The following is a 26378-nucleotide window of genomic DNA, read 5'->3' as shown; positions in this document are numbered from 1 at the left end:
GTTTACTGACGGGAGGTAGGAAATCATTGATTATAGAGTCATGTTTTGTTTACTGATCGGGAGGTAGGAAATCATTGATTATAGAGTCATGTTTTGTTTACTGACGGGAGGTAGGAAATCATTGATTATAGAGTCATGTTTTGTTTACTGACGGGAGGTAGGAAATCATTGATTATAGAGTCATGTTTTGTTTACTGACGGGAGGTAGGAAATCATTGATTATAGAGTCATGTTTTGTTTACTGATGGGAGGTAGGAAATCATTGATTATAGAGTCATGTTTTGTTTACTGACGGGAGGTAGGAAATCATTGATTATAGAGTCATGTTTTGTTACTGACGGGAGGTAGGAAATCATTGATTATAGAGTCATGTTTTGTTTACTGACGGGAGGTAGGAAATCATTGATTATAGAGTCATGTTTTGTTTACTGACGGGAGGTAGGAAATCATTGATTATAGAGTCATGTTTTGTTACTGATAGGAGGTAGGAAATCATTGATTATAGAGTCATGTTTTGTTTACTGACGGGAGGTAGGAAATCATTGATTATAGAGTCATGTTTTGTTACTGACGGGAGGTAGGAAATCATTGATTATAGAGTCATGTTTTGTTTACTGACGGGAGGTAGGAAATCATTGATTATAGAGTCATGTTTTTGTTTACCTGTGAGTAATGAGTACAAATGAGATACCATTGCATTGTGTATTGGTTTAACAATAGTAGAACACATTGTTAGAGCCATGACCTTAATAACAGCATGCATGCCAGATGAATATGAAATGAAGAGCTCACACACTTCACAATGTCGCCATAGTAACAGCTCACGAGAAATGGCAACAGATTGTACTAGGGATCGAAGATCTTAAAATCTGCACATGATCCATACATAATGTTACATGGCCTGTACGTAATGTTTGATTATGAATATGTAGAAGAATTTGAGATCTGGTGGTTGATGAGTTCCACAATGCACTCTCGTTGGCCTTCGACCTAAAGGCAGTCGGGGTCCGATATCTCGATTGGACGTTAAAAGCCTACCCTACCCGACCAAATGGCATTCTCTGGGTACTACATCCTCGTACGCGATTTTACTGGGACCAAATAAGGCGTGATTAATAAGTTTATATTAATATAACTTGTTTCGCAGTTGTTTTATATACAATTATAATGCTGGTCACTCCTGTGCGCGTAGCGGTATGTTTTTATCATTGACGCGTTACCATTGGTTACCTACCTCATACATGGGCATCCGCGAAATACAGAAATAAAATGCGTTTGAAAAGTTTTAAACCAGCATATCTGTGTCGGGGAGAATAATAATGATTTATATGATTAGACCCCAAAACATGCAACAGAAACATTAGATATTAGTTTTGAGCAAATGACAAGTTAGTTCTCCAGCAATGCCCAGACTTACACTGTAGACAAACCAACGTATGTCCAGACTATCAAGGTTCTACTGTAGACAAACCAACGAATGTCCAGACTAACAAGGTTCTACTGTAGACAAACCAACGTATGTCCAGACTAACAAGGTTCTACTGTAAACAAACCAACGAGTGTCCAGACTAGCAAGGTTCTACTGTAAACAAACCAACGTGTGTCCAGACTAATAAGGTTCTACTGTAAACAAACCAACGAGTGTCCAGACTAGCAAGGTTATACTGTAGATAAACCAACGTATGTCCAGACTAATAAGGTTCTACTGTAGACAAACCAACGTATGTCCAGACTATCAAGGTTCTACTGTAGACAAACCAACGTATGTCCAGACTAGCAAGGTTATACTGTAGATAAACCAACGTATGTCCAGACTATCAAGGTTCTACTGTAGACAAACCAACGAGTATCCAGACTAACAAGGTTATGCTGTAAACAAACCAACGAGTGTCCAGACTATAAAGATTATACTGTACACACAAACCAGTGTCAAGACTAACAAGGTTTTACTGTATACACAAAAAACAGTGTCAAGACTAACAAGGTTTTACTGTACACACAAACCACAGTGTCCAGACTAACAAGGTTTTACTGTACACACAAACCACGGTGTCCAGATTAACAAGGTTCTTCTGTACACACAATCCAAAAACTAACAAGGTTCTATTGTACAAACAAACAAAAGTGTCCAGACTAACAAGGTTCTGCTGTACAAACAAACAAAAGCGTCCAAATTAACAAGGTTTTACTGTATACACAAACCAAAGTGTCCAGACTAACAAGGTTTTATTGTACACACAAACCACAGTGTCCAGATTAACAAGGTTCTTCTGTACACACAATCCAAAAACTAACAAGGTTCTATTGTACAAACAAACAAAAGTGTCCAGACTAACAAGGTTCTGCTGTACAAACAAACAAAAGCGTCCAAATTAACAAGGTTTTACTGTATACACAAACCAAAGTGTCCAGACTAACAAGGTTCTACTGTACACACAAAGTGTCCAGACTAAAAAGGTTTTACTGTACACACAAAGTGCCCAGACTAATAAGGTTCTACTGTACACGCAAAGTGTCCAGACTAGCAAGGTTCTACTGTACACGCAAAGTGTCCAGACTAGCAAGGTTCTACTGTACACGCAAAGTGTCCAGACTAGCAAGGTTCTCCTGTACACGCAAAGTGTCCAGACGAGCAAGGTTCTACCGTTCTGCCCAGACTAACAAGGAACTACCGTACCAACGAGACAAAATGAAAGTGTACATTGGAAGAAAGTTTAACTTTTCAACATCGTTAGGAACTAGACATGAAATACTTATTTCCACATTGACTAGGGCTAACAACATTGTTCTACTATGATAGAACCTTCAGAATCAATGGTTGATTTGTTGTACTTTGACTAATATCACTACGCCTATACTCACCATGAGGGTTTGGTCGGATTATGATTTCCGGAGAATGGCGGCCATTTTGTCTCCGACGTTGAACCGTTGGACTGAGTGCTTGTCTGGCAGTAGACTGTCGGAAATATCCATCAAACTCATTCACGTACGCACGAGGAATTAAGTCCCGAATATGTCTCAAAAGATCCAGCTTTTCTGGAGAATGAAGTAATTCCCGAAGTTCGAAAACCAACTTATCAATTTGTCTATATCTTTGAAATTCCTTCAATACATGGAAGAGAGCTCTCCGTTCCGACTCGGATAGAAGTCGTCTGGCCTCAAAATGGAATGTTCGGATGAGCTGTTTTCTTCTCTGACTTAACCCTGGCATTGTAACCCATTGACTTTATTGTAACAACAGGATCATATGATATTTAGTGTCCTCTGGTTTGTCTAATCCATAAAGGTTACAACTGATGTGAAGACAACTGCGGTGTCATACCCCCGAATGTATGTACCTTTGTACGTATAAGCCGTCTTCTCCGGTAGATGTTCAATACTTCTCCAATAACTGTTAGGCGATACAAACATTAAAATGAGATACAGGTAAGAACCAAGCCAATGAGAAATCCGGGATTCCGACATAATAAATGAGTCAGATATTAAATATTAACCAGTGGCCTACTCACTTGTATGGTAAGCCCAGGTAAGGCAATGGTATCCAAATACAAAGATACCACTATGGTACTATAACATCTCGTCGGATTGATTGAAAAATAACTAAAACAGAATTTAAAGACAAGTTTATCTTGGAATATTTTAAGACAGCGATTCTAAATTATGAATAACATAATTTATTGGAACTATGGCACCTTCAATTTAACTTCTTAGAACCTCTTAGCGTCTTTATTATGATTTCTCATGAAAACAATGAAGATATGGTAACTATCAACTGAAATGTGCAATCAATATACACCTCTACCCTCTATATTATTTCGACCATGCTATTTATAGCCCTATAATTCCTATGTCCGTAAGTGAAATTTACGGTTAACAGACTGCCCACAAAATTTCCCTTTTACTTCCAGAGTTGATTAAGTTACAATACTTACACACTTAAATGCAATTAAAAATCCAACGTTAAATCCACGATATCGAGGATCCTGATATATAAGGACGCGCCTACATCAGTGACGTGTTATAAGCACGAGACATTAATTGTCGGTCAATGTTTACTAGACCCTACTGATATTCTGCTCCCTCTCTACATTACAAGGTATGTCTCCCGATCAGGCAGATACCTGCGGTGAATAATTGATTTAGAAGCATCTGTTACAATCGATCTCTTTCTTTTGGAACATGTGTTGTATTCACACCCTTTCTGTCTACAATCGTAGTAATTCCAGGTAACAAAGGTAATACATGGGTGGAGTTGTAACACAGGTAAACTATAGGTGGAGTGGTAACACAGGTAAACTATAGTTGGAGTTGTAACACATGTAAACTATAGGTGGAGTTGTAACACAGGTAAATTATAGGTAGAGTTGTAACACAGGTAAACTATAGGTGGGGTTGTAACACAGGTAAACTATAGGTGGAGTTGGAACACAGGTAATCTATAGGTGGAGTTGTAACACAGGTAAACTATAGGTGGAGTTGTAACACAGGTAAACTATAGGTGGAGTTGTCATACGGGTAAACTATAGGTGGAGTTGTAACACAGGTAAACTATAGGTGGAGTTGTAACACAGGTAAACTATAGGTGGAGTTGTAACACAGGTAAACTATAGATGGAGTTGTCACACAGGTAAACTATAGGTGTAGTTGTAACACAGGTAAACTATAGGTGGAGTTGTCACACAGGTAATCTATAGGTGGAGTTAAAAGAAACACGGGTAAACTCTGGGTGTGGAGTTTTAATTAACACAGGTAATATCTGGGTGTGGAGTTGTAAGTAACACGAGTAATCACTGGATGTGGAATTGTAAGTAACACAGGTAATCTATAGGTGGAGTTGTAACACAGGTAAACTATAGGTGGAGTTGTAAGTAACACAGGTAATCTATAGGTGGAGTTGTAACACAGGTAAACTATAGGTGGAGTTGTAACACAGGTAATCTATAGGTGGAGTTGTAACACAGGTAAACTATAGGTGGAGTTGTAACACAGGTAATCTATATGTGGAGTTGTAACACAGGTAAACTATAGGTGGAGTTGTAACACAGGTAAACTGTAGGTGTAGTTGTAAGTAACACAGGTAATATCTGGGTGTGGAATTGTAAGTAACACAGGTCATCACTGGATGTTTAGTTGTAAGTAACACAGGTAATGTCTAGGTGTGGAGTTGTAAGTAACACAGGTAATCTCTGGATGTTTAGTTGTAAGTAACACAGGTAATGTCTGGGTGTGGAGTTATAAGTAACACAGGTAATCACTGGATGTTTAGTTATAAGTAACACAGGTAATCGCTGAGTGTGGAGTTATAAGTAACACGGGTAATCACTGGATGTTTAGTTATAAGTAACACAGGTAATCTCTGGATGTGGAGTTGTAAGTAACACAGGTAATATCTGGGTGTTTAGTTATAAGTAACACAGGTAATATCTGGGTGTGGAGTTATAAGTAACACAGGTAATCTCTGGGTGTGGAGTTGTAAGTAACACAGGTAATCTCTGGGTGTGGAGTTGTAAGTAACACGGGTAATCTCTGAGTGTGGAGTTGTAAGTAACACAGGTAATATCTGGGTGTTTAGTTATAAGTAACACAGGTAATATCTGGGTGTGGAGTTGTAAGTAACACAGGTAATATCTAGGTGTGGAGTTGTAAGTAACACAGGTAATCTCTGGGTGTGGAGTTGTAAGTAACACAGGTAATGTCTAGGTGTGGAGTTGTAAGTAACACAGGTAATCTCTGGGTGTGGAGTTGTAAGTAACACAGGTAATCTCTGGATGTTTAGTTGTAAGTAACACAGGTAATATCTGGGTGTGGAGTTGTAAGTAACACAGGTAATCTCTGGATGTTTAGTTGTAAGTAACACAGGTAATGTCTAGGTGTGGAGTTGTAAGTAACACAGGTAATATCTGGGTGTGGAGTTGTAAGTAACACAGGTAATATCTGGGTGTGGAGTTGTAAGTAACACAGGTAATCTCTGGGTGTGGAGTTGTAAGTAACACAGGTAATCTCTAGGTGTGGAGTTGTAAGTAACACAGGTAATCACTGGGTGTGGAGTTGTAAGTAACACAGGTAATCTCTGGGTGTGGAGTTGTAAGTAACACAGGTAATCTCTGGATGTTTAGTTGTAAGTAACACAGGTAATCTCTGAGTGTGGAGTTGTAATTAACACGGGTAATCACTGGGTGTGGAGTTGTAAGTAACACAGGTAATATCTGGGTGTGGAGTTGTAAGTAACACAGGTAATCTCTGGATGTTTAGTTGTAAGTAACACATGTAATCTCTGGATGTGGAGTTGTAAGTAACACAGGTAATGTCTAGGTGTGGAGTTGTAAGTAACACAGGTAATCTCTGGATGTGGAGTTGTAAGTAACACAGGTAATCTCTGGATGTTTAGTTGTGAGTAACACAGGTAATCTCTGGATGTGGAGTTGTAAGTAACACAGGTAATCTCTGGGTGTTTAGTTGTAAGTAACACAAGTAATCTTTGGATGTAGAGTTGTAAGTAACACAGGTCATGTCTAGGTGTGGAGTTATAAGTAACACAGGTAATCTCTGGGTGTGGAGTTGTAAGTAACACAGGTAATATCTAGGTGTGGAGTTGTAAGTAACACAGGTAATCTATAGGTGAAGTTGTAAGTAACACAGGTAATCTCTGAGTGTGTGTGGAGTTATAAGTAACACAGGTAATCTCTGAATGTGGAGTTATAAGTAACACAGGTAATCTCTGAGTGTGTGTGGAGTTATAAGTAACACAGATACTCTCTGGGTGTGGAGTTGTAAGTAACACAGGTAATCTCTGGATGTTTAGTTGTAAGTAACACAGGTAATCTATGGATGTGTAGTTGTAAGTAACACAGGTAAACTGTAGGTGTAGTTGTAAGTAACACAGGTAATATCTGAGTGTGGAGTTGTAAGTAACACAGGTAATATCTGGATGTTTAGTTGTAAGTAACACAGGTAATGTCTAGGTGTGGAGTTGTAAGTAACACAGGTAATCTCTGGATGTTTAGTTGTAAGTAACACAGGTAATATCTGGGTGTGGAGTTGTAAGTAACACAGGTAATATCTGGGTATAGAGTTGTAAGTAACACAGGTAATCTCTGGGTGTGGAGTTGTAAGTAACACATGTAATGTCTGGATGTTTAGTTGTAAGTAACACAGGTAATCTCTGGATGTTTAGGTGTAAGTAACACAGGTAATATCTGGGTGTGGAGTTGTAAGTAACACAGGTAATATCTGGGTGTGGAGTTGTAAGTAACACAGGTAATATCTGGGTGTGGAGTTGTAAGTAACACAGGTAATATCTGGGTGTGGAGTTGTAAGTAACACAGGTAATATCTGGGTGTGGAGTTGTAAGTAACACAGGTAATCTCTGGATGGAGTTATAGGTTACAAAGGTAACTTACCTGGGTTCTGCAGTGTCCAACACATCGATCGAGTGTGGTACCAAACGAATCAAAGAAAACACTTACATAGCATAACATTAATAGTAAAATAACTGAAGTAATACATCAAAAGTGGAATTGATGGCTGTTTAGATAATTCATGAAAATGAATAAATAGTTAAAAATAAAGGATAACAATAAAACAAAAAATCAAACACATTGGTTTCCCAATAAAACTTGACAATTAATGTTTATTTTCCTCTGGAAGGACTTCATGGTCGCTTCATTTTTGTTTTCGTTGCTTGTTAGATTTTGAGATTGATACAAAACATTGCCGGCGACATTAGCCATGCAGTCATTTTGTTTTTAGTTTTTGTTTTTATTTTTGTTTTGCTATTTCTCAGAAATACGTAAACCTGGGCCAGCCGAAAGGACAAAAACATCAAGATAATTAATGATGAAATGATGCCATGCATGTTAACAGAATATCTATATACATTTTTTTGTATGTCTCTGATGTTAATTAACACTTATAGTTTATCTATTTACCGAGTGTGTCGAGAACGGATTCAATAGGTTCAAGTTCAAGTTCTTTATTTACCAAAAGCCCTAAGGCCTATAGGTATACAAGATATATAACATTAAACAATTACAGATGTGTACAGGAGAGTGTTTCATACATGTACATGACAATTGTTCGATATAAAATTACACTAGCCTAATCAATTTTGTCTTTTGCTGGCCAAGTATAGATATTTACTTAAATTTGACAACTCTCTAACATTATTAACAGATAATAGTTGGATTAATTTAAAAACAGATGGTCTTTTGTAGTAATATTGTTTTATATAGTTTACCCTCAGTTCTGTATATAATGGACATATCAAAATAAAATGAAACTCACCTCGATGTCACCCAAATCACAATTGTTACAGCTTCTATTTCTTCGAGCAATATTATTATGTCTACCCAGAGACTTGTATATTGTGATATACAAGTCTCTGGTCTACCTATTTCTATATTTAATTTGTGTGAGAATGTTCTAAACTTAGTTAACATACATTTATATTTAGTTTCTATAGGTTTACGTAGATAAAACTGTACACAGTGGCTATCTATCAGATATCGATATAATCTACCTTTCGACGAACCAGATATCTGTTAACATGTCTTGTTTTGTAACATTGGTCAATCTCTGCTCTATGATTTTAAAACCATAGTTTACTGGTAAATTAGAATCAAACATATACTCGATGCCTAACGCGGCTAATTCATTCTTAATGTTACATATCCACACGTCAATCTCATTTACCATTTCATCAAGACATGTTTTCAATACCAAATTATCCGATTGTTTCAACTTTAACCAATATTTGAACACTCTTAATTTTCTAATAATAATTAATGGTAATCTACCCAATTCACAGTAAACAAAGTCATTGCAAGTTGATTTAGGCACCTTAAGTATTTTTTTTACAGAATTTCAAATGTACGCTTTCGACATCCGGTTCTTTATGAATAGACTATTATTATTAACAAGACATTGCCTAGCCGTGAAAATCAAAATCGCAGGTTCCCCAAGGAAAAAACTTCCGGGTATCTAACATTCGAATACTGTTGAATGGATGACATCACGTGACATTTTCAAGATATTATGATCTATTTTTTTTTCTCACTAGGCTCCGGCTCATTTTATACAAATATTTATACGTATTCAGCAGCTATTTGACATGAATTTAAGATTATAAAGTTAATTAATATAGATCTAGTCATTTAATATAATTTTCTTAAATGTACTTGATATTTTCACGTATCCGCGCAGACTTTTTTTTCTGTAAATGTGACAAAATACACATTGTATACAATGTATACAGTACTGGACATAGTTAACGTTTATAATCATTCCAGCGAGTACTAGTCTGTTTCGGACCCCACGGCTTATTGTAAATGTGTATATTTGTTACTTTCCTTCACTTGTTAATGTACAAATAAAAGAAGTTTATAATATCAAAGTTATAACTCAGTTTTGTTTCAAATAAACAACGTACGGACTAAAATATATAACACTCTGTATCCCGGATAATCAATGACCGATACGTATATACCGTTTTGTGATTTAGTTTAGATGTCCCCTTTTTGATGACGTTTTAACCGTGTTATGATGACGTTTTCGTATTTTGTTGATGATCGAGAAGTCGAGCTCTATTTGGAAGTGGGTAAGCTTACGATTTGTTTATATTGGTGCATCATTTTAACAGATTGGGTTATTCAAGCCAAATTTATTCCAAACTCGTCACATCTGATCATGAGTATTCAGATTGAGATCATGAGTTAGTCGCAGAAGAATCGTACATCTCTTAATATAGGCCTACCAGTACCTTACACAGGGGCTCGATTTGTTGAATTATCTAGCTAGCCTAGCTATGAGTCGGGTATCAGGTTGGGGAAAACCACGAACTTGACTATTATACGCCAGTTGTGTATAGCTTTGTTAAATATGTACTATAAAATAGCCATAATCACAATAAACGTAACTTTTTGAAAATGTTGTTTAAGTTCCATTTATTTGCTAATTGGCATTTTATATTTACAGTAAGTAGTCTAAGTTAGGTCATAAACAACATAACGTTACAAATAACATAACTAAAAAAAGTGTCATAAACCATCTAAAACGATAATTCATCATGACATGTTAACAACTATACTGTACAGTCTTGTCGCAATTAAAAATGTAATAACCGATGCTGCTTATAATTAGAACGAATATTCATTCCCTGCCTACACTGCTCTGACGACGATCGCGACCATCTGTCAGAAATTGTCTCTCCGTCGTCCAGAGCTACGTTATCGCTGCTAGCTTAGAATATACATTTATATTACCTCTTATTTACAGTGTCTGACATTTAAGTAACTAGCTTATTATGAATAAATCAACCTTAAACTTTTCTTTCTATTTAAGATTCAAATCAGCTGTAAAATTTACAGGTTGAGTGAATTAGTTTTAATACCAATGTGCATAGTTTTGTACATTAAGACGGATGATTCAGTATTTATAGGAATGACATTGATGAAATAGCAGAAGAATATTACCATGAAGAGAAATCATTGATCAATGATTGAATTTTATTATTGGTTTTATTGTAGGTTGATGCTGGATGTCCTTCTTGAACCGGATATTAAGTTCAGAAGAGGAACACTTTATTGAGTTGGTTCATAAGGATATTGAACACTTTCTTAAATGTTATACCATAAAGAGGTATGAAGTGGTTTAATTTACATATATATACTTATCACTGAGTTTTATTATATTTCATCAAGGACATCTGATTGACTGATATATCAAATAGATTAGTACTGACCCTTATTGGCAGGATTTTTTAGCTGCACCCTGGCAGGCCCAAGTGAGCTTATGTCATGGCACTGTGTCCTTCATCTGTCGTCCAGCGTCAATTTTTCCATTTAAACAACATCTTCTCAATTACAAAGTTGATAGGTTTCTGGGATGGAGCCCCATAAAGTTTGCTACAAGAAATTAAGGTGACTTAAATTCAAGGTCAAATGGGTCAAAACCTTAAAGCAACTTCTTTTGTTTACCAACACAGGTAAAAAACAATTTCTCACAAACTAAAAGGCCTAGAATAAAGTTCTTTTGATTAAATGAAAGGCAGCTAGAGAATCATTTAACTGGTGAATACCAGGTGAGTGATGCAGGTCCATTGGACCTCTTGTTATTTTCCTGGTTGGTCAGCTCTAAGTCAAAGATTGCCGTCATATATCCAACATTACCACTAATATATACTAGGTACATGTACTAGGGTCTTTTAATGTCAGATTCGATAGCAGAGACTGTACCTTAATTAAGGTGGATACTGATCATCAAACTATATGATATATTTAATCAAATCAATTCTGGAGATGACCAACTTCAAATGAACGAAAAAATTATACAATTATGGGAGCTAAGATGATCCCTTTGGGATCTCTGTTTTGGTAGATGAAGACTGACGAACGAGTATGTAATCTTCCTGTATCTAGACCAGGATTAATGTGGTAGAAATTTCTGTCTAATTATGACCAGGAAGAGCTCAGTTCCAAATCTAAAAAGATTTTTCTGAACAAAACAAATGGTAAATTAGATTGAATAAGACTTATTATGCATTTCTCATATATATTAATGTGTCTCTCACCAAAAAATTAAAAATGTTTGGAAAAGATTATGATTTAAAGTTGCGATGGACGGAACTCTTTTTGCTTTATACTTGAACAATATCTGATTTATGTGTCCCTGTAGTGTGCTGCTGTTTCCACCACTTAGCAGTTTCCATCGACTGCTGATCCACAAGGTCGCTGAGGATTACCAACAACTGCACACATTCTCTGTAGGTCAGGGACAGTCCAGGCGAACCACTGTCTGTCTCCAGGAAGATCTCAACAGGTGATTAATTGTGGTGATACTTTTATAGGGATAGTAACAGTTTATTTAGGATATTGAAGTGATATTTTTTCATGTTTGATATTAACTGATAATATTACATACCTGTAGACAGATTATAGAGTAGATATATGTATAAATAGATTATTTACTGTAAATAATTACTTATGTTGACTGAAGTACATGTAGACATGCATCATCATTAACAAGTCGATAGATTGCATGAATTTCCTGTTCACTAGGTGTATAAGAGTTATGAACTTTTGTTATATTGATTTGAATTACTGTCACGAAACTGCAATGACCCTGTTCAGGGGATGTCCATGTACTTTGTTTCCAAATGTTATTCTGGGGTGTCAAATTGTTTCAGTTGCTCTGAGGAAGGAGAGAGATTAATGTCATTGAACCGGCCCCCTTCAGCCAGAGGAAGGGGGCGGGGGCGATGGTCAAGCCCCGGGTCCCTGTTAGACAACAAACAGCAAAATAGACCAAGTTTGGGGACAGAGGATAGATATAATGATGGCCTGAGGACAGAGGGTAGACACAGAGATAACCCAAGGACAGAGGACAGACTCAGAGATGGCCCAAGGACGGAGGACAGACTCAGAGATGGCCCAAGGACAGAGGACAGACTCAGAGATGGCCCAAGGACAGAGGACAGACTCAGAGATGGCCCAAGGACAGAGGACAGACTTAGAGATGGCCCAATGACAGAGGACAGACTCAGAGATGGCCCAAGGATGGATGACAGACACAGAGATGGCCCAAGGATGGATGACAGATACAGAGATGGCCCAAGGACAGAGGACAGACTCAGAGATGGCCCAAGGACAGAGAACAGACTTAGAGATGGCCCAAGGATGGATGACAGATACAGAGATGGCCCAAGGATGGATGACAGACACAGAGATGGCCTGAAGGCAGATGGCAGACAGGAGCAGAGATCACCTAGAGGTGTTGATACATCTCCACTCTCCCAAGGTGTCCCACCGTCACGGAGAGGACGAGGACAAAACACCAGGTACTGTACCCTTATAATAGACTCTTAAAGACCATTGACATGTATCACAGAATCATAGATTCTCATCATTTATAAAAACTGACCTTATATCCTCCTTTATGAATATTCTGATAACATTTCAAAATGTTTGCTTGAAAGTGGTCAGGTCGAGCATCATTGACTTTCATTATTTTCTGGCATTAATGCAAACACTTTGTTTGAATAACCCTAACTCGTATTCAAACATTGACTTGCCTGTGAATTTTTTATGGTGATGGAAATTTGCAATTTCATTTTTGGTAAACGTGGGTTGTAACTAGTTCGATTGAAAATTAATGCAGTTATAATCAACTGTAGCTATGTTTATTTGCCTCCTTCTATGTTCCTCCCAATCATTATAAATATTTACTCAACTGGTATGATGTTTTCAGAACAAGAAACAAAAGACCAGATGTTCAGATCTACGTACCTCGGGGGCGGAGACAGCAGCAAGTGCCTGTAAATCAACAACATGTGGTTGATGATGCAGTTTTGCATCCTTGTGACCGAGATTCCCATAGCAGTGTCATAGACAAAAGGACAGGGAATAAAGACCACAGGATAGAGGACGATAGGACATCAGATATAGATGGGAGACTGGTGGACAGAGACTCCCATAGCAGTGTCGTGGACGAAAGGACAGGGAATAAAGATCACGGGATAGGGGACGGTAGGACATCAGATATAGATGGGAGACTGGTGGCCAGTGACTCCCATAGCAGTGTCGTGGACGAAAGGACAGGGAATAAAGATCACAGGACAGGGGACGGTAGGATATCTGATATTGATGGCAAGAATGGGGATAATGACACCTGTAACAGAGATGAATTTAGGACAGAAATTCAAAGTAATCAAAACACTAGATGTAGCCAAGGTTTCCAAGCAGTTGGAAGAAATTCTACAGAACAAACATATCCTCAGTATACAAATCCACCATCAAGCAAACAAATGTCTCAGGGGAGGAAATCTAGACCTAAGCTCCAGGTGTATATACCACCACACCAGAAGAAGGACAATGGTTGTCAGCCAAAAGAAATGTCTGGTCAATTACATCCAGTCAACTGTGGTGAGACTAAGCATCATGTGGCTGGGGATACAGAGAATGTGGATGAGTTGAGAGCAGAGGCAGGTAGTACACACATGAAAAGTGACCAACATCAGGAGAAAAATGTAAAAAGAGTAAAATTAAACAATGCTCCCAGTAAACTTACATGTGAGGATAAAACTAAGACAGAACAGAACAGTACTAAAGCCTTACCAGATACTCATATAGAACAGTGTAGGTTATCAAATGATCCCAGCTGTTGTGTATCTAATGATCATGTTCCTGGCTCAATTGTAACAAATATACATATTCCTGGGCCTACTGTATCAGATAGATATGTCCCTCCCCCTAATGTATCAGATAAATGTGTTCTTTCCCCTAATGTATCGGATATAAATATTTCGGCCCCTAGTGTATCTGATATACATGTCGCCAACCCTAGTGTATCTGATATACAAGTCACTCATCCTAATGTATCAGATATGAATATTCCTGCCCCTAATGTATCAGATATGGATATTCCTGCCCCTAATGTATCAGATATGAATATTCCTGCGGCTGCCCCTAATGTATCAGATATGAATATTCCTGCCCCTAATGTATCGGATATACATGTCGCCAACCCTAGTATATCTGATAACCAGGTCACCGATCCTGACATATCAGATATACAGGTCACTGATCCTAATGTATCAAATGTAAAAATTCCTGCCCATAATGTATCAGATATAAATATTCCTGCCCCTAATTTATCGGATATATCTCATCCTAGAGATTCCCAGCGTGACATTTCTTACCGCAATGACCATATTAGTTGTGATCTTCATGAAGTTTGCAGCTCAGTCACTAGCTCTGAAACAGCCACAAATATCACAAAAGTAGACAAGGAATCTAGATCAGTGTCAAAGAGAGATTTGCTTACATCGGAAACAAATTTAAACAATACAGAGGCTTCCACCGCTGTCGAAGGGGAATCTGAACACACACCAATGGCTGTTATCACTACACAAGAAGTTGGTGAGGTAGATATAAACTTTACTGAAAACATTAATGAAAAAGTTGATCAGTGTAAGAAAGAACATGCATCAGGATTGACTAATGAAGTGACTATGATAACTGTGGATCAAGAACACGAAGAGATGGATGAGAACAGTTCTAAAGTTGTTACCAATACCCACTGCTGCACAACCAACCAGCCAGAGGGTCCAGAACACATGGATGTAGATAAAGGTATAGTCATTTGATTCATATTTGCATTTTGTTGCTGTTAAAATGTTATGTTTCAGGTGCTGTGCTTCAGCACAGTCACCAGGCCAATAGCTGTCCTTGGCAAGGACCAAATCTTTTAGAACTCCTCAGGGAATCTAATGTTGCATATTTCAAAGACAATATCCAATAAGTTCAGTATAGGACTGAAAAATGTCTTCACAAAAGAATAACAACACATTATCTCCTTCCTCAAAGTATTTGTCTTGCTCTCAAGGCAAACATCTTACCACTAGGCTACAGATAAATTTCTGCTAGTTCGAGCTAGTAAGGCGACCTATATATACTCTTCACTTTTACAAAAGCTTTTGCCTGGTTTAAAGCAGTTGATGATTAAATTCTTTTATACAAAATAATGTATATGTATATGTAACATGAATGTGTGATTCAACCAATCACTGAATTGGACAAGGTACAAATGTAGTCCAATTCATCGGTACCAAACAATGAATTTTGGGGGACAAGTTCCTGATCATTGTATGTAAACCATAGAATGTAAAAAAACCCAGTAAATTAAAAGATGGCTTTAAAAAAGCTAGTGTGAAAAAAGTACATGGGACAGTAATTTAAGGGAATGTTGCAGGGAGATATAATCACGATGTAGTTGATCAAGAAATGTGACCGACGCTTTAAACACGAACTAAATAAGAATTAAAAACGTTTTAATAGATTGGAAACATAAATTGTATTTTCCATAATATGACAAAGTTCACCTGTAACTCTGTTAATTCCACCTGTCTGAGAGGTTACAGTTTATCATATTATACCATTGAGCTTTAAAAAGTAATTAGCAATCCTCAGCATTAATACATAAACTAACACAACCACATCTTTTCAAAGTCAAACACATTCCTGAAAATAACATGATCATCACCTGTTAGCATTCAGGAATGCACAATAACATAAAAAATAAAACTGTCTTCCTATTTCCTGTCATTTTATATTTGATTTACTAGCTTTACTCCTTTATATTATAAATGTCAATCCCTCATGCAGGAATTTGATTACTATTATATTTATTTTGCTACTATTTCCAACTTATTTGGAATATACCAATTTTGATGTAGGCCAATTCCAATGAAATCTCAAAAATAATGCCACAGACATCTTCATTGTCACTGCTATATCTTACGCTTGAGAGTGTAGAGAAGGATTTATTTTCATGTTTCCTGTAAATTTAAGACTTTTGCAGTGGGGAGGAAGGAAAAGAGGAAGCTGAACATTACAGAGGGGAAGAAGGAAAAGAAGAAGAGGAAGATGAGGAATCTTGGGACAAAATGTTTGATGATGAAGGTGAATGCCTGGATCCTGTCGCCATGGAAGAGGTGAGTGTAACAACTATGTATCACTGACCATATGTTATGTCTGAAGCTCAGGTCAAAAGTTCCTGTTAGTTGATAAATCAGTACCAGTAGGGAAGGCAAATACATTTCTTTGTGTTCCAAACATCAGAGTCCAAGGTCAGGACCCAAATCAGATCAGTACCTAATTAAATGGATGACTTTTCCACTTATTTCAAGTTATATATAAAACCTTGAATGCATAACCATACAAAAAACTCTGCTGTCAATCAATTGCTAAGTACAATAATAATAGAATAATTTTTTCTAAGTCTGAAAGGTGCAAAAATACTGAAAAAATTAGTCTGTGATCTGTTTTGGTTACTAGCACTTGCATTTGGAAAAATCAGAAGTGCCAATTGACGACATCTGAGAATTCTCTAAATTTAGTAAATATGTCTCCTGCTTCAGGTGATAGATTTGCTTTTTGAAACACAATTCCCCAGATTCTACTTTTTGTATAGTCATAAGTAATATACTTCATTCTGAATTTTTAATGAATGAGTAAAATGTTTGTTTGGTGATTCAGTCTGGGTATTGTAACCTTATACGATACACTAGGGGAAGCTGTCTTTCTGTAAGGATGTAAGGCAAGTCACAGTTCATTTTATTTTTCAGTTAACATCTGCTATTGGGAAAGTGAAAATTAAGAAGCCAATTATTGACTACTTGAACTACAAACCACGAGATCCAGATCTCAGTCGAGAGGGTAAGGTGCAGATCAGTCTAATGGAAAAGGTCAAAGATCACGTATTGTAAATGTTCACATCATCTTAGTAATGACAGAAGATATCTCCTCAAAGATCTCCTGTCTTGTCAAGGTATATATGAAGGTCACATGACAGAATATCTATCTCCAGAGATTGCTGTCTTGTCAGGGTATATATCTAAAGGTCACATGACAGAATATCTATCTCGAGGGATTGCTTGTCATGTCAGAGTATATATCTAAAGGTCACATGACAGAATATCTATCTCAAGAGATTGCTTGTCATGTCAGGGTATATATCTAAAGGTCACATGACAGAATATCTATCTCAAGAGATTGCTTGTCATGTCAGGGTATATATCTAAAGGTCACATGACAGAATATCTCCAGAGATCACATGTCATCATAGAATCTTTATATTAAGATGGCATGTTTTAACAATCTTTATCTTGAGATGGCCTGTTTTAACAGAATTTGTATGTTGAGATGACCTGTTTCAACAGAATCTACTCAATACTGTATCTTAAGTGATGCAAAGTCTTAACCTTGGGAGATGGCCTATATTAACAGGATGTGTTTCTTTTTTTTTTTACAAAATCTGTAATACTTTATCTTGAGAGATGGCTCTTGAGAGATGGGGCCACGGTGGCCATGTGGTTAAGGTGTCCCGACACTTTATCACTAGCCCTCCACCTCTGGGTTGCGAGTTTGAAACCTATGTGGGGCAGTTGCCAGGTACTGACTGTAGACCGGTGTTTTTTCTCTGAGTACTCCGGCTTTCCTCAACCTCCAAAACCTGGCACGTCCTTAAATGACCCTGGCTGTTAATAGGACGTTAAACAAAACGAAACCAAACAAACTAAATCTTGAGAGATGATCTGTTTAATTAACAGAATCAGTATCATGAGAGAAAGCCTATTCTAACAGAATCTGTAATGCTCAATCTTGAGAGATGGCCTGTTGTTACAGAATCTGAAATGCTGTATCTTGGGAGATGGTCTGTTGTTGCAGAATCTGAAATGCTGTATATATCTTGGGAGATGGACTGTTGTTACAGAATCTGAAATGCTGTATCTTGGGAGATGGCCTATTGTTACAGAATCTGAAATGCTGTATCTTGAGAGATGGTCTGTTGTTACAGAATCTGAAATGCTTTATCTTCAGAAACAGCTTGTGTTGACCAGCATCTTTTCTGTTCCAGATTTAGGCCATGTTGTAGAGATATACGATTTCCCTCCAGAATTAAAAACTGAGGACTTAATGTCAGCATTTCAGCAGTTCAAGTAAGTTTGATGAGTTTAATTACATTACAACTTCAGTTTTAGTAATTAACTTTTGTTATTTTCAGGGGAAAAATAAAACATTTGTCATTGAACTGTCCTAATTATGGGTATTAAATTAAAACTAAGATTGGGTATGAATTGTTACTCCATGAATATACTTGTTTCTATATATTAAGAAATCTTGATATGAGGGATTCTGAAATGCTGGAGATGGGTTCTTTGCAACACTCCAGCAGTTTTGTTATTAAGATTGATGTTTTTGTCTTTCAGAAGCAAAGGCTTTGATATTAAATGGGTGGATGATACACATGCTCTAGGAGTGTTCAACAGTGTTCTGGCAGGTAATTTAATTTGTTATACAACTGTAAAATCCTTTATTTTCATATAACTCTAATTTTGTGATTTTCCTAAAGAGAACATTTTATTTGGTAGATTGTTAGCATCAATATAATGAAGCCCCCTAAAATCTCGTTACAAACACAAACATCCTTGTCATAAAGAACATACAGGAAATTCTTTCTCAAAATATTTTCCTGATAAAAAATGACAAGGAAATACTACACCAAATATCAGTTTTGAGAGGCCACATATCAAAATGTACAATCAGCTTGTCAGGTAATCTGACAGTCAGGATATGACCTATATCCATCCTGTTTTGTCGGTCCTCATCCACCGTGTGCATCAGCTGTGTGTAAACTTTCCACCACTTGGTTCAGCTCAAACTTACCTTAAATGGTCCTGACCAAGTTTTGATATTTTTCTGGTTGATCAGAAATCCAAGATGGCCAACAGTACCACTATACTTGCTACTGAGTGTAAACTACAATTGTTACAGTACTTAATAGTCTTTAAAGTCAAACAACCATTAAGGTTCCTGTTCCTTCCGTTGTTTTGATGACATTCTGTGGATGATAAGTAGAGGGTTCCCATATATTAACAGATTTCCTGTGTTGTGTTTATAGCCCAAAGTGCACTCTCTCTGAATCATCCATTGCTGAAGGTCAGGGCCATGTCTGAAGCGGCTCGACAGAGTAAGGAGAAAGCTAAGCGATGTGTTGGTGAGTTTAATGAGTTTAAAATGGCCATGTAAGCCATAGAGAAATAAAATCCACCAAATCGTGAGCAATTACAAGTTTCTGTCAAGCTGAGCTCAGTTATACTAATCCAAGTAAGGGCTATTCCAGTAAAATATATATCCAATGGGAGGAATCTAGAAATAAAGAAATCCTATGGTGACGCTTGTGCTGGAGAAGATATATATCCCATCATATAGTACTGTTTGAATTAAATCACTTCTATGTGTGTACCCTGTTTCATAAACATGGAGTCCTCTTGTTGGGTAAATATTTCTGTAATACCCCAAAAATTAAGCATTTCAAATTAAACAGAACAGCCTGCACTTCAGGAAATTCTGTAATGTTTAACATGTTACCCTGGTGATATCCATCATGTTAGTTTGTTTATCAGAGGTAGGAGGAGACCTGCTAGGCTATATATCTACCATGAATTTCTTTGTAAGACTAAATCTTACTGATGTTATATGGCAATAGATGATCTCATAAACATCAGATTCTGTTTTTATGGATTTCTACATTTTTATAACAATCTGAATATTGTGATATCTATCACAGAGTTCCTGCTGCCTTACAAAGCCCGTCCTGAAACATCTGCCCTTACAGCCCGACGCCTGGTGACTGGAGCACTGGGTCTGGCCCCTAAGGTGTCCCGAGAACAGAGGGACCTAGAACGACAGAAGCTTCGACAGGCCAAAGGTACTTATCGAATGGTAGAGAATAACAGAAATCTACAATTTAAATTTGCAGAGAAACAAAATTGTAGCTTTAAACTCAGGGTTGAAATAATGAGAACCACATGTCAACCAGGTTTAAATTTACCCAGACTCAGAGACCCTTCAAAAGTATGAGGATAATAAGATTGGGCCTGTATTGATGAATCTTCCAGGTTTGGGAAGGCTAAGTGTCATTTGGTCCATCTGCCTCACCCTGTGTAAATCTAGATCAAATCCAGTTAATTTCACATCCTGAAACTTAGTTATAGGTTATACGTGTTATTGTGTCTGAAAGTTATCTGGAGTGTTTTCATCAACATCAGATTGAGTTCTATATTCCAAGCCTTTTTTCCATAGACTCTTAATCATTTTAAATTTAAAGTAAATATGATATCATCAATATATTATATACTTCATAAATGAAATCAAAATTTGATCAATCACACATCTATATAGTGTATATAATTATTTTGAGTTAATTTGATCAAACATTGATGTGATAATAATACATACATGTACAAGTACATAGTTAACAGAAAAAGTTAAAGAGAACTGACTGGTCAGTGCTCCAAATAATATTGAGTAGCTGGTAAAATTCCCTCTCGAATGTAGCAGAGGTTTGGGAATCTTTAAAGGGGGCATTCCTTTATTCGGACATCAGAAACATGCACAATTTCTATTGATGAAATCTATGTCAGAACGATGATTATATGAGTGTTTCTGCCTACATGTATTGAAATTAACGCCAAAATGTACAAGAAAAAGGCATATCATATAAAAATTTGTGATAATTAGTGATACTTCAGGTCGAATGAAGAATTTTCAGGATTTAATATTTGAAGAACTTTGGTTTATTTTGAGAGTAAAACTGCCTTATTAATGTGAAGATTATAACTTTAACTGCTTGGAAAAATACATATTTTCCAGTATTAAGTTAAATTTTGACGACCTAGACTTCATTCAAACGAAGGAATGCCCCTTTAATAGGTCTAGTTTAAAAAAAAAGATTGTGGATTTTGAGAATTGCAGAAGATTCTTGAAATTTTAGTATTGAAATGAATTTGAAATTTTTGAAACATCTTCTATGTTCTATGTATTTTAACATTTCACATGGCTTTTTGGCTTATTTAATCATTTATTAATTTCCATGTATATGTACAGTAGTTATTTTAGTGTCAAAGGAAGATGATGAGACATGTAATTCTGTTTATTATTAGTTATTATTAGTTATTATTTGAAGTTTTATGGACATTGTCTCTCTCCTCTTGACTTTCAGAGAAGAAGAAGCTGATGAAGAAACAGAAAGACGATATATGGGAAGGAACATACACATCAGAGAATGTGGAAACATCTTAACTGATTTTTTACCTGACCAGTGCCTACTAAATGACTCACAGCTTCGCCAAACACTAAAGTGTCCTTTCATTCTCTTTGAAAACTTGAATATGTTTTTTAGACTTTACAAAATATAATCATACGTTACTACAAATATCGAGAGTTACCTTTAAATTTTGAAGGACCTGAAAATGAACAAGGGGGATAATTCAAAAAGGATTTTTTTTTTTTTTTTTTGAATTATAGATGAATTTATGAAGGGAATGAAGAAATTTGTCTGGGGTTGACTTTGGGGTTTGGTAGCAAACAGGACCTTTATTGTGATGCTCCTCCTTTTAATTAAACCGTGAGCCTGTAACATTTGATCATTAACCACTTTTTTGTCATAAATCTTATGGTGACAACGCTGACTTTGCATCTTACAAGAAGTTCACAAACTGACATTAGGAGTGTGAAAAATACAACTTATTTAGAATATAAAATATAAGTAATAGGTGCTTAAAAAATGGTTTTACATCCTAGCTTCATATTAGTTGTTAGCAATAGCAGTACCTGCTTTAGGACCAGAAGATCATTTACTAATATCATTAGTATCATTAATTGCCTTACATCCTGATAACTTTGTATTGTCTCCAAATTTCAATGTATTTCAGTGTGATAATATTGAGGATGACCAGGGGTATGTAGATCACATGCTAAGTCTTTGGAAAAGTTTCTTTAGTTGTATTTCTGTGATTCACAAGGCTCTCCTCAAAAGTCCCAAATGATCAACTTCAGTGACGGATCCTGGTTCTCTACAGAAACATTAGTTAGCGAAATTTGCTACATATATTATAAATGTAGTCTCACTTGCTGTGGAAATCTTTCTGCAGTTTCTAAAGTATACAAGATTGATAAAGCAAGTGACAAACTAAATGAAACATTCAGGATGAGTTTACTTATCTTCTATTAAATGGAAATACGTGTTGAAATTTTTTATCGCATGATGAGGATTTGGTGCTAATTTTATTAAACATCAGACAAGCAAGTAATCCAAGATATTCATATTTTGCCTCTAGCTATTATTTTGTGATGTCACAGTGCAATAGAAATTCTGCAATGTAGTTGTAATATCATGGTTTTCATATTTCATACTGTATATTTCTTGTTTGATATTTTTATGTCATGAATGAATTTGAGCTGCACAATATGACCAATTTTGTCACTCAGCGATGCATGGATTCTAGTCCTTATAAGGGCAGAAATACCAGGTGACTATAGGTATAAAATCAATTGTTTATTGTGTATAGTACATGTAGTTGGCACCAATTACAGGTAATGAAATTTTGCTATTTATAATATGTATTAATAAACATGAAGTGCTATCAATACTCATTTGTAAGTGTTGTATGTATATAACATGGTGATGGTAGGCTATTCAAATTGTCTTCTGTCAGTGTGTCCTTCCATCAACAATTCTTGTTCCCGCCATTTAAGTACAGAATGGATCTTTTGCAGATTGCCTCTGTAGGCTGAAAAATAAGGTTATTTTTGTTTCCATAGCTTTACAGCCTCGCCAATTTTCAGCTCAATGGCATCAGCGAAACTGGAGATGAAATTTAAAATTTCTAAGATGGCGACTGTGATTTTGAACTGACCAAAACTTTTTAAAAAACAACACTTGGTCCTCTCCTTATGATATCCTCAACAATTTTAAGTTCATTGGCATCAACGGTTTGGACTGACCTAAACAAATAACAATACCTGCTCAGGACCATCTCACGATTATTTTAAGGAAATTTGAGTTGAATCCCCATGGTGGGACTTGAAAAGTTTAAAGCAGGTGTTGTTCAGAAAAACAGTGATTGTGCAATCACATTACAAAATGGCCACCATGACTGTCGAGTTGAAATTTTTACCAGACTGAAAAAATAACACTCTGTTGGCTCCCCTTCCTTAACATCTGTACTACCTGGTATGTGGAACTAGAGAAGAAGTTTAAGATGTGAAAAGTTTATGAAGAACGATGGCTTTGGGTCAGATGACCTAAAAATCTGACCTAAAAACAACAAATACAGTTAATCGGAAGCAAGCGTTATCTTAATTTATTCACATTGCATATAGATACATATACAGTACACGTCATACTCTAACACACCTGGGGTACATCAATCATTGTTCATTATATAGACAGCAATGCTCTATGGGAAAAAACCTTAAAATTTTAAACATGTGGCAATATTTATGTTGAGGAGTAAGCTTCCACCCGGATCAAAATGACCCCGGGGCCTTTATTTTACCAACAGAAAAACTTCCTTTTTTACAGGACTAGAATGCCTTTACATTTTGATAACAATTTGTACTGCTGCAGGGAAAGGAACAAAATAAACGTTTAAAAGTCTCAAGTTGCTTGATAAAAGATTGCAGAAGTCAAAAATTGTACAATAGGAAGATAATATCACAGTTATTATTTATTCAATGGTTAAAGGATAGTATTGGTTAAGAGATGTATATATACACTGCCCTGCAAAAGTCCTGTTACAATTATTACGTAAAATACAGTAAAGTTAATCTCGAAGTCTTTATTACAATTTGTTGGAATAGAAACTTCTTACAATGTTTTTGTTCATGATTTCAAATGTTCATGTTCATTTTTCAACAGTGCATATGTTTTGTTACAATGGGAATCCTCAAAATGCAGCTTTCTGGAAATTTCCCCCTTTGTTTGATATAAATTTTAAAAAAGCATTTCTTGCAAATTTTTTTTTAATGTTAATCAATTAAACAATTACTTAAATTTGTGTCAGTAAAACAACCACATATTTTCATTCATTTTTGAACATTTTGGAAAATAGGACCCTCCATTCCCTCTCCCTGAAACTTCAAAGAAGTGAGGTATTTTTCAAATAATTTGCAATCGTCACTTACAAATGGACTATCTTACGGATATTACAACACTTTTTCTCAAATTTTGTTGGCTAGCCATTCAATTTAAATGTTCCAAGTGTAACAGAACTTTTGGAGGGCAGTGTACACTCTTCGCACTGTAGTGTTATTTGTTTGTGTGTATTCGAATGCTAGTTACTGTCGTCCACATGGCTATGTCCTTGTGTCAGTCACCTGACTCGCCAGAAATTGTGTACTGTCTTAGTATTTCACTGTACATAGTGGTGTTTTGTTAATATGAGTGTTTGGTTCACCTGTTAGTGAATTGTCTAATCATGTGAGTGAAGAAAATCATGAAAGTGCAAGTGTAAGCGGTTTAATAAAACTGGGCCTACCATGCTAGTTCAATTTGGCAATTTAGAGGCAGGTATCTCATCCTGGTAATATCATCATCAGACTACCAGGCTTAGACCAACCTAGGAAGGTTATTTGTATTTATTTAGCTTCCTATGAAATTTTAGTCTTTTAGTCAGTTTATTTTATTTGTGAGCAGATAGCAGGTCAGTTTTTATAATGGCCTTTAATATTTGCTGAGCCTGCCAGAGTTTATATAAGTATCCTCTGAAATGTATTAATTACATGCAGGCTGCTGAAATATAAATACTAAATTGTACAGACACTAGTTTTGTGTGTTTTGTTCGTGTGACATGATATACTTCGATGTTGTATAGGAAGATGTGACAGATTGTGTAATACAACATTAAAGAATTGCAACAACGATTCACAACTCCTTTAAACTGGGATAAAAATATATTAGGAGATGCATCTCTTCTGGATCACGACTTTACCCAGGTCAGGGTTAATAGTAACTACCATCAAACTACAAGTGTTATCTTCCTTCCTCAAAAACAATATTTCCATGTTTATACATCAAGATACAGAAGTGTGTTTGATACAAAAATATAACAACAGATCTAATGGGCCTGACTTAACATTTTAGGGATGAGACTTTCAAAGTTGATTATTTTAGGACTCTTTGTTCATAAAAAAAGTTATTTGATTGAGAAAATGACACAATGGGACAGACAATAAATATATCAAGTCCTTAGCTCAATTGTCAGGTAGACAAACAAAAATAAAATGACAAATTCTATAATAAGCAATTAATGTACCATTATATGATCACACAATTAGTTGGTAATTCAGCTATAGATGATATCACATAGTACATATATCAGAATTTCGGCTACAGATTTGCAAATTTCTTGGAACAATGTATTCCTAAAATGTCCCTTAAGTTTGATGATAATGACATGTGAATTAAGTAATCATTTAGGAGTTTCTTTTTTAATTATCTACTGATGGTACATGGAACAAACGCATACAAAACATACAGGATATTAAGCGTATTTAAGAGAATTAAATATCTTATAAAACAAGTAGTTGACAGATAATTTCTTATCAATATTTTTACCTCTTTTCTCAGACTTATACTTGGAGAGTACACAGATGTGAACTGGGATCCAAGAACAAGAATCCAAAAACGTACGGGATGGGAAAATCTTGAGAACAGACGTAAAACATACACTAAGTTCTTATGTACAATATCCTACATAATAGTACACCTACCTGTCAATTGGGATGGGAAAAGCTTGAAAACAGACGTAAAAAACAAACATCTTATGTTCAATATAATACATAACTGGTAGCCCTCCACAATGCCACAGCGATTTTTTTATAATAGCTTCTTTCCTTCTATGTTCCTTGATTTTAGTAATTATTTAAGAGTTGAAATTCTTAATGACCCTCCACTAGTTTTTGAAAGGATGACATCTACTGAAAATACAGATATGAATACAGTTCAGTTATCTTCAACAATCATGGTACTAGACATGA

The 26378-nt window shown here is 36.1% G+C and overlaps 2 protein-coding genes across 7 annotated transcripts in view; one reads left to right on the top strand and one right to left on the bottom strand.

Moving 5' to 3' along the window:
- The window catches only part of LOC117339451, a 46663-nt gene extending 43290 nt beyond the window's left edge, over positions 1-3373 (bottom strand). For both annotated transcript variants that reach the window (XM_033901034.1, XM_033901035.1), the window contains exon 1: positions 2863-3373. In XM_033901034.1, the coding sequence (XP_033756925.1) occupies positions 2863-3211 (349 nt within the window). In that variant the 5' untranslated portion in view covers positions 3212-3373. The remainder of the gene's footprint in view (positions 1-2862) is intronic.
- A 6149-nt stretch (positions 3374-9522) lies between these two features.
- LOC117339450 lies at positions 9523-22987 on the top strand. Of its 5 annotated transcripts, none has more exons than XM_033901033.1 (13): positions 9523-9595; positions 10524-10635; positions 11671-11814; positions 12182-12832; positions 13243-14405; positions 14472-15125; positions 16344-16486; positions 17120-17210; positions 18412-18493; positions 18764-18834; positions 19456-19551; positions 20125-20265; positions 21559-22987. In XM_033901033.1, the coding sequence occupies exons 2-13, from the start codon at positions 10535-10537 to the stop codon at positions 21636-21638; spliced, it is 3417 nt and encodes a 1138-aa protein (XP_033756924.1). In that variant the 5' UTR covers positions 9523-9595; positions 10524-10534; the 3' UTR covers positions 21639-22987. The 5 variants fall into 5 exon arrangements, 4 of the variants coding, with proteins under 4 accessions (XP_033756924.1, XP_033756923.1, XP_033756920.1 ...); XM_033901032.1 differs by having other exon boundaries at positions 13243-14601; positions 14662-15125; XM_033901029.1 differs by having other exon boundaries at positions 13243-15125.
- The last annotated feature ends 3391 nt before the right edge of the window (positions 22988-26378 follow it).

The sequence above is a fragment of the Pecten maximus genome, chromosome 12, assembly GCF_902652985.1.
Source record: "Pecten maximus chromosome 12, xPecMax1.1, whole genome shotgun sequence".
In the NCBI taxonomy this organism is placed as follows: domain Eukaryota; kingdom Metazoa; phylum Mollusca; class Bivalvia; order Pectinida; family Pectinidae; genus Pecten; species Pecten maximus.
Note: the sequence above shows the minus strand (reverse complement) of the source record. Positions and strands in the feature narration are given on the sequence as shown.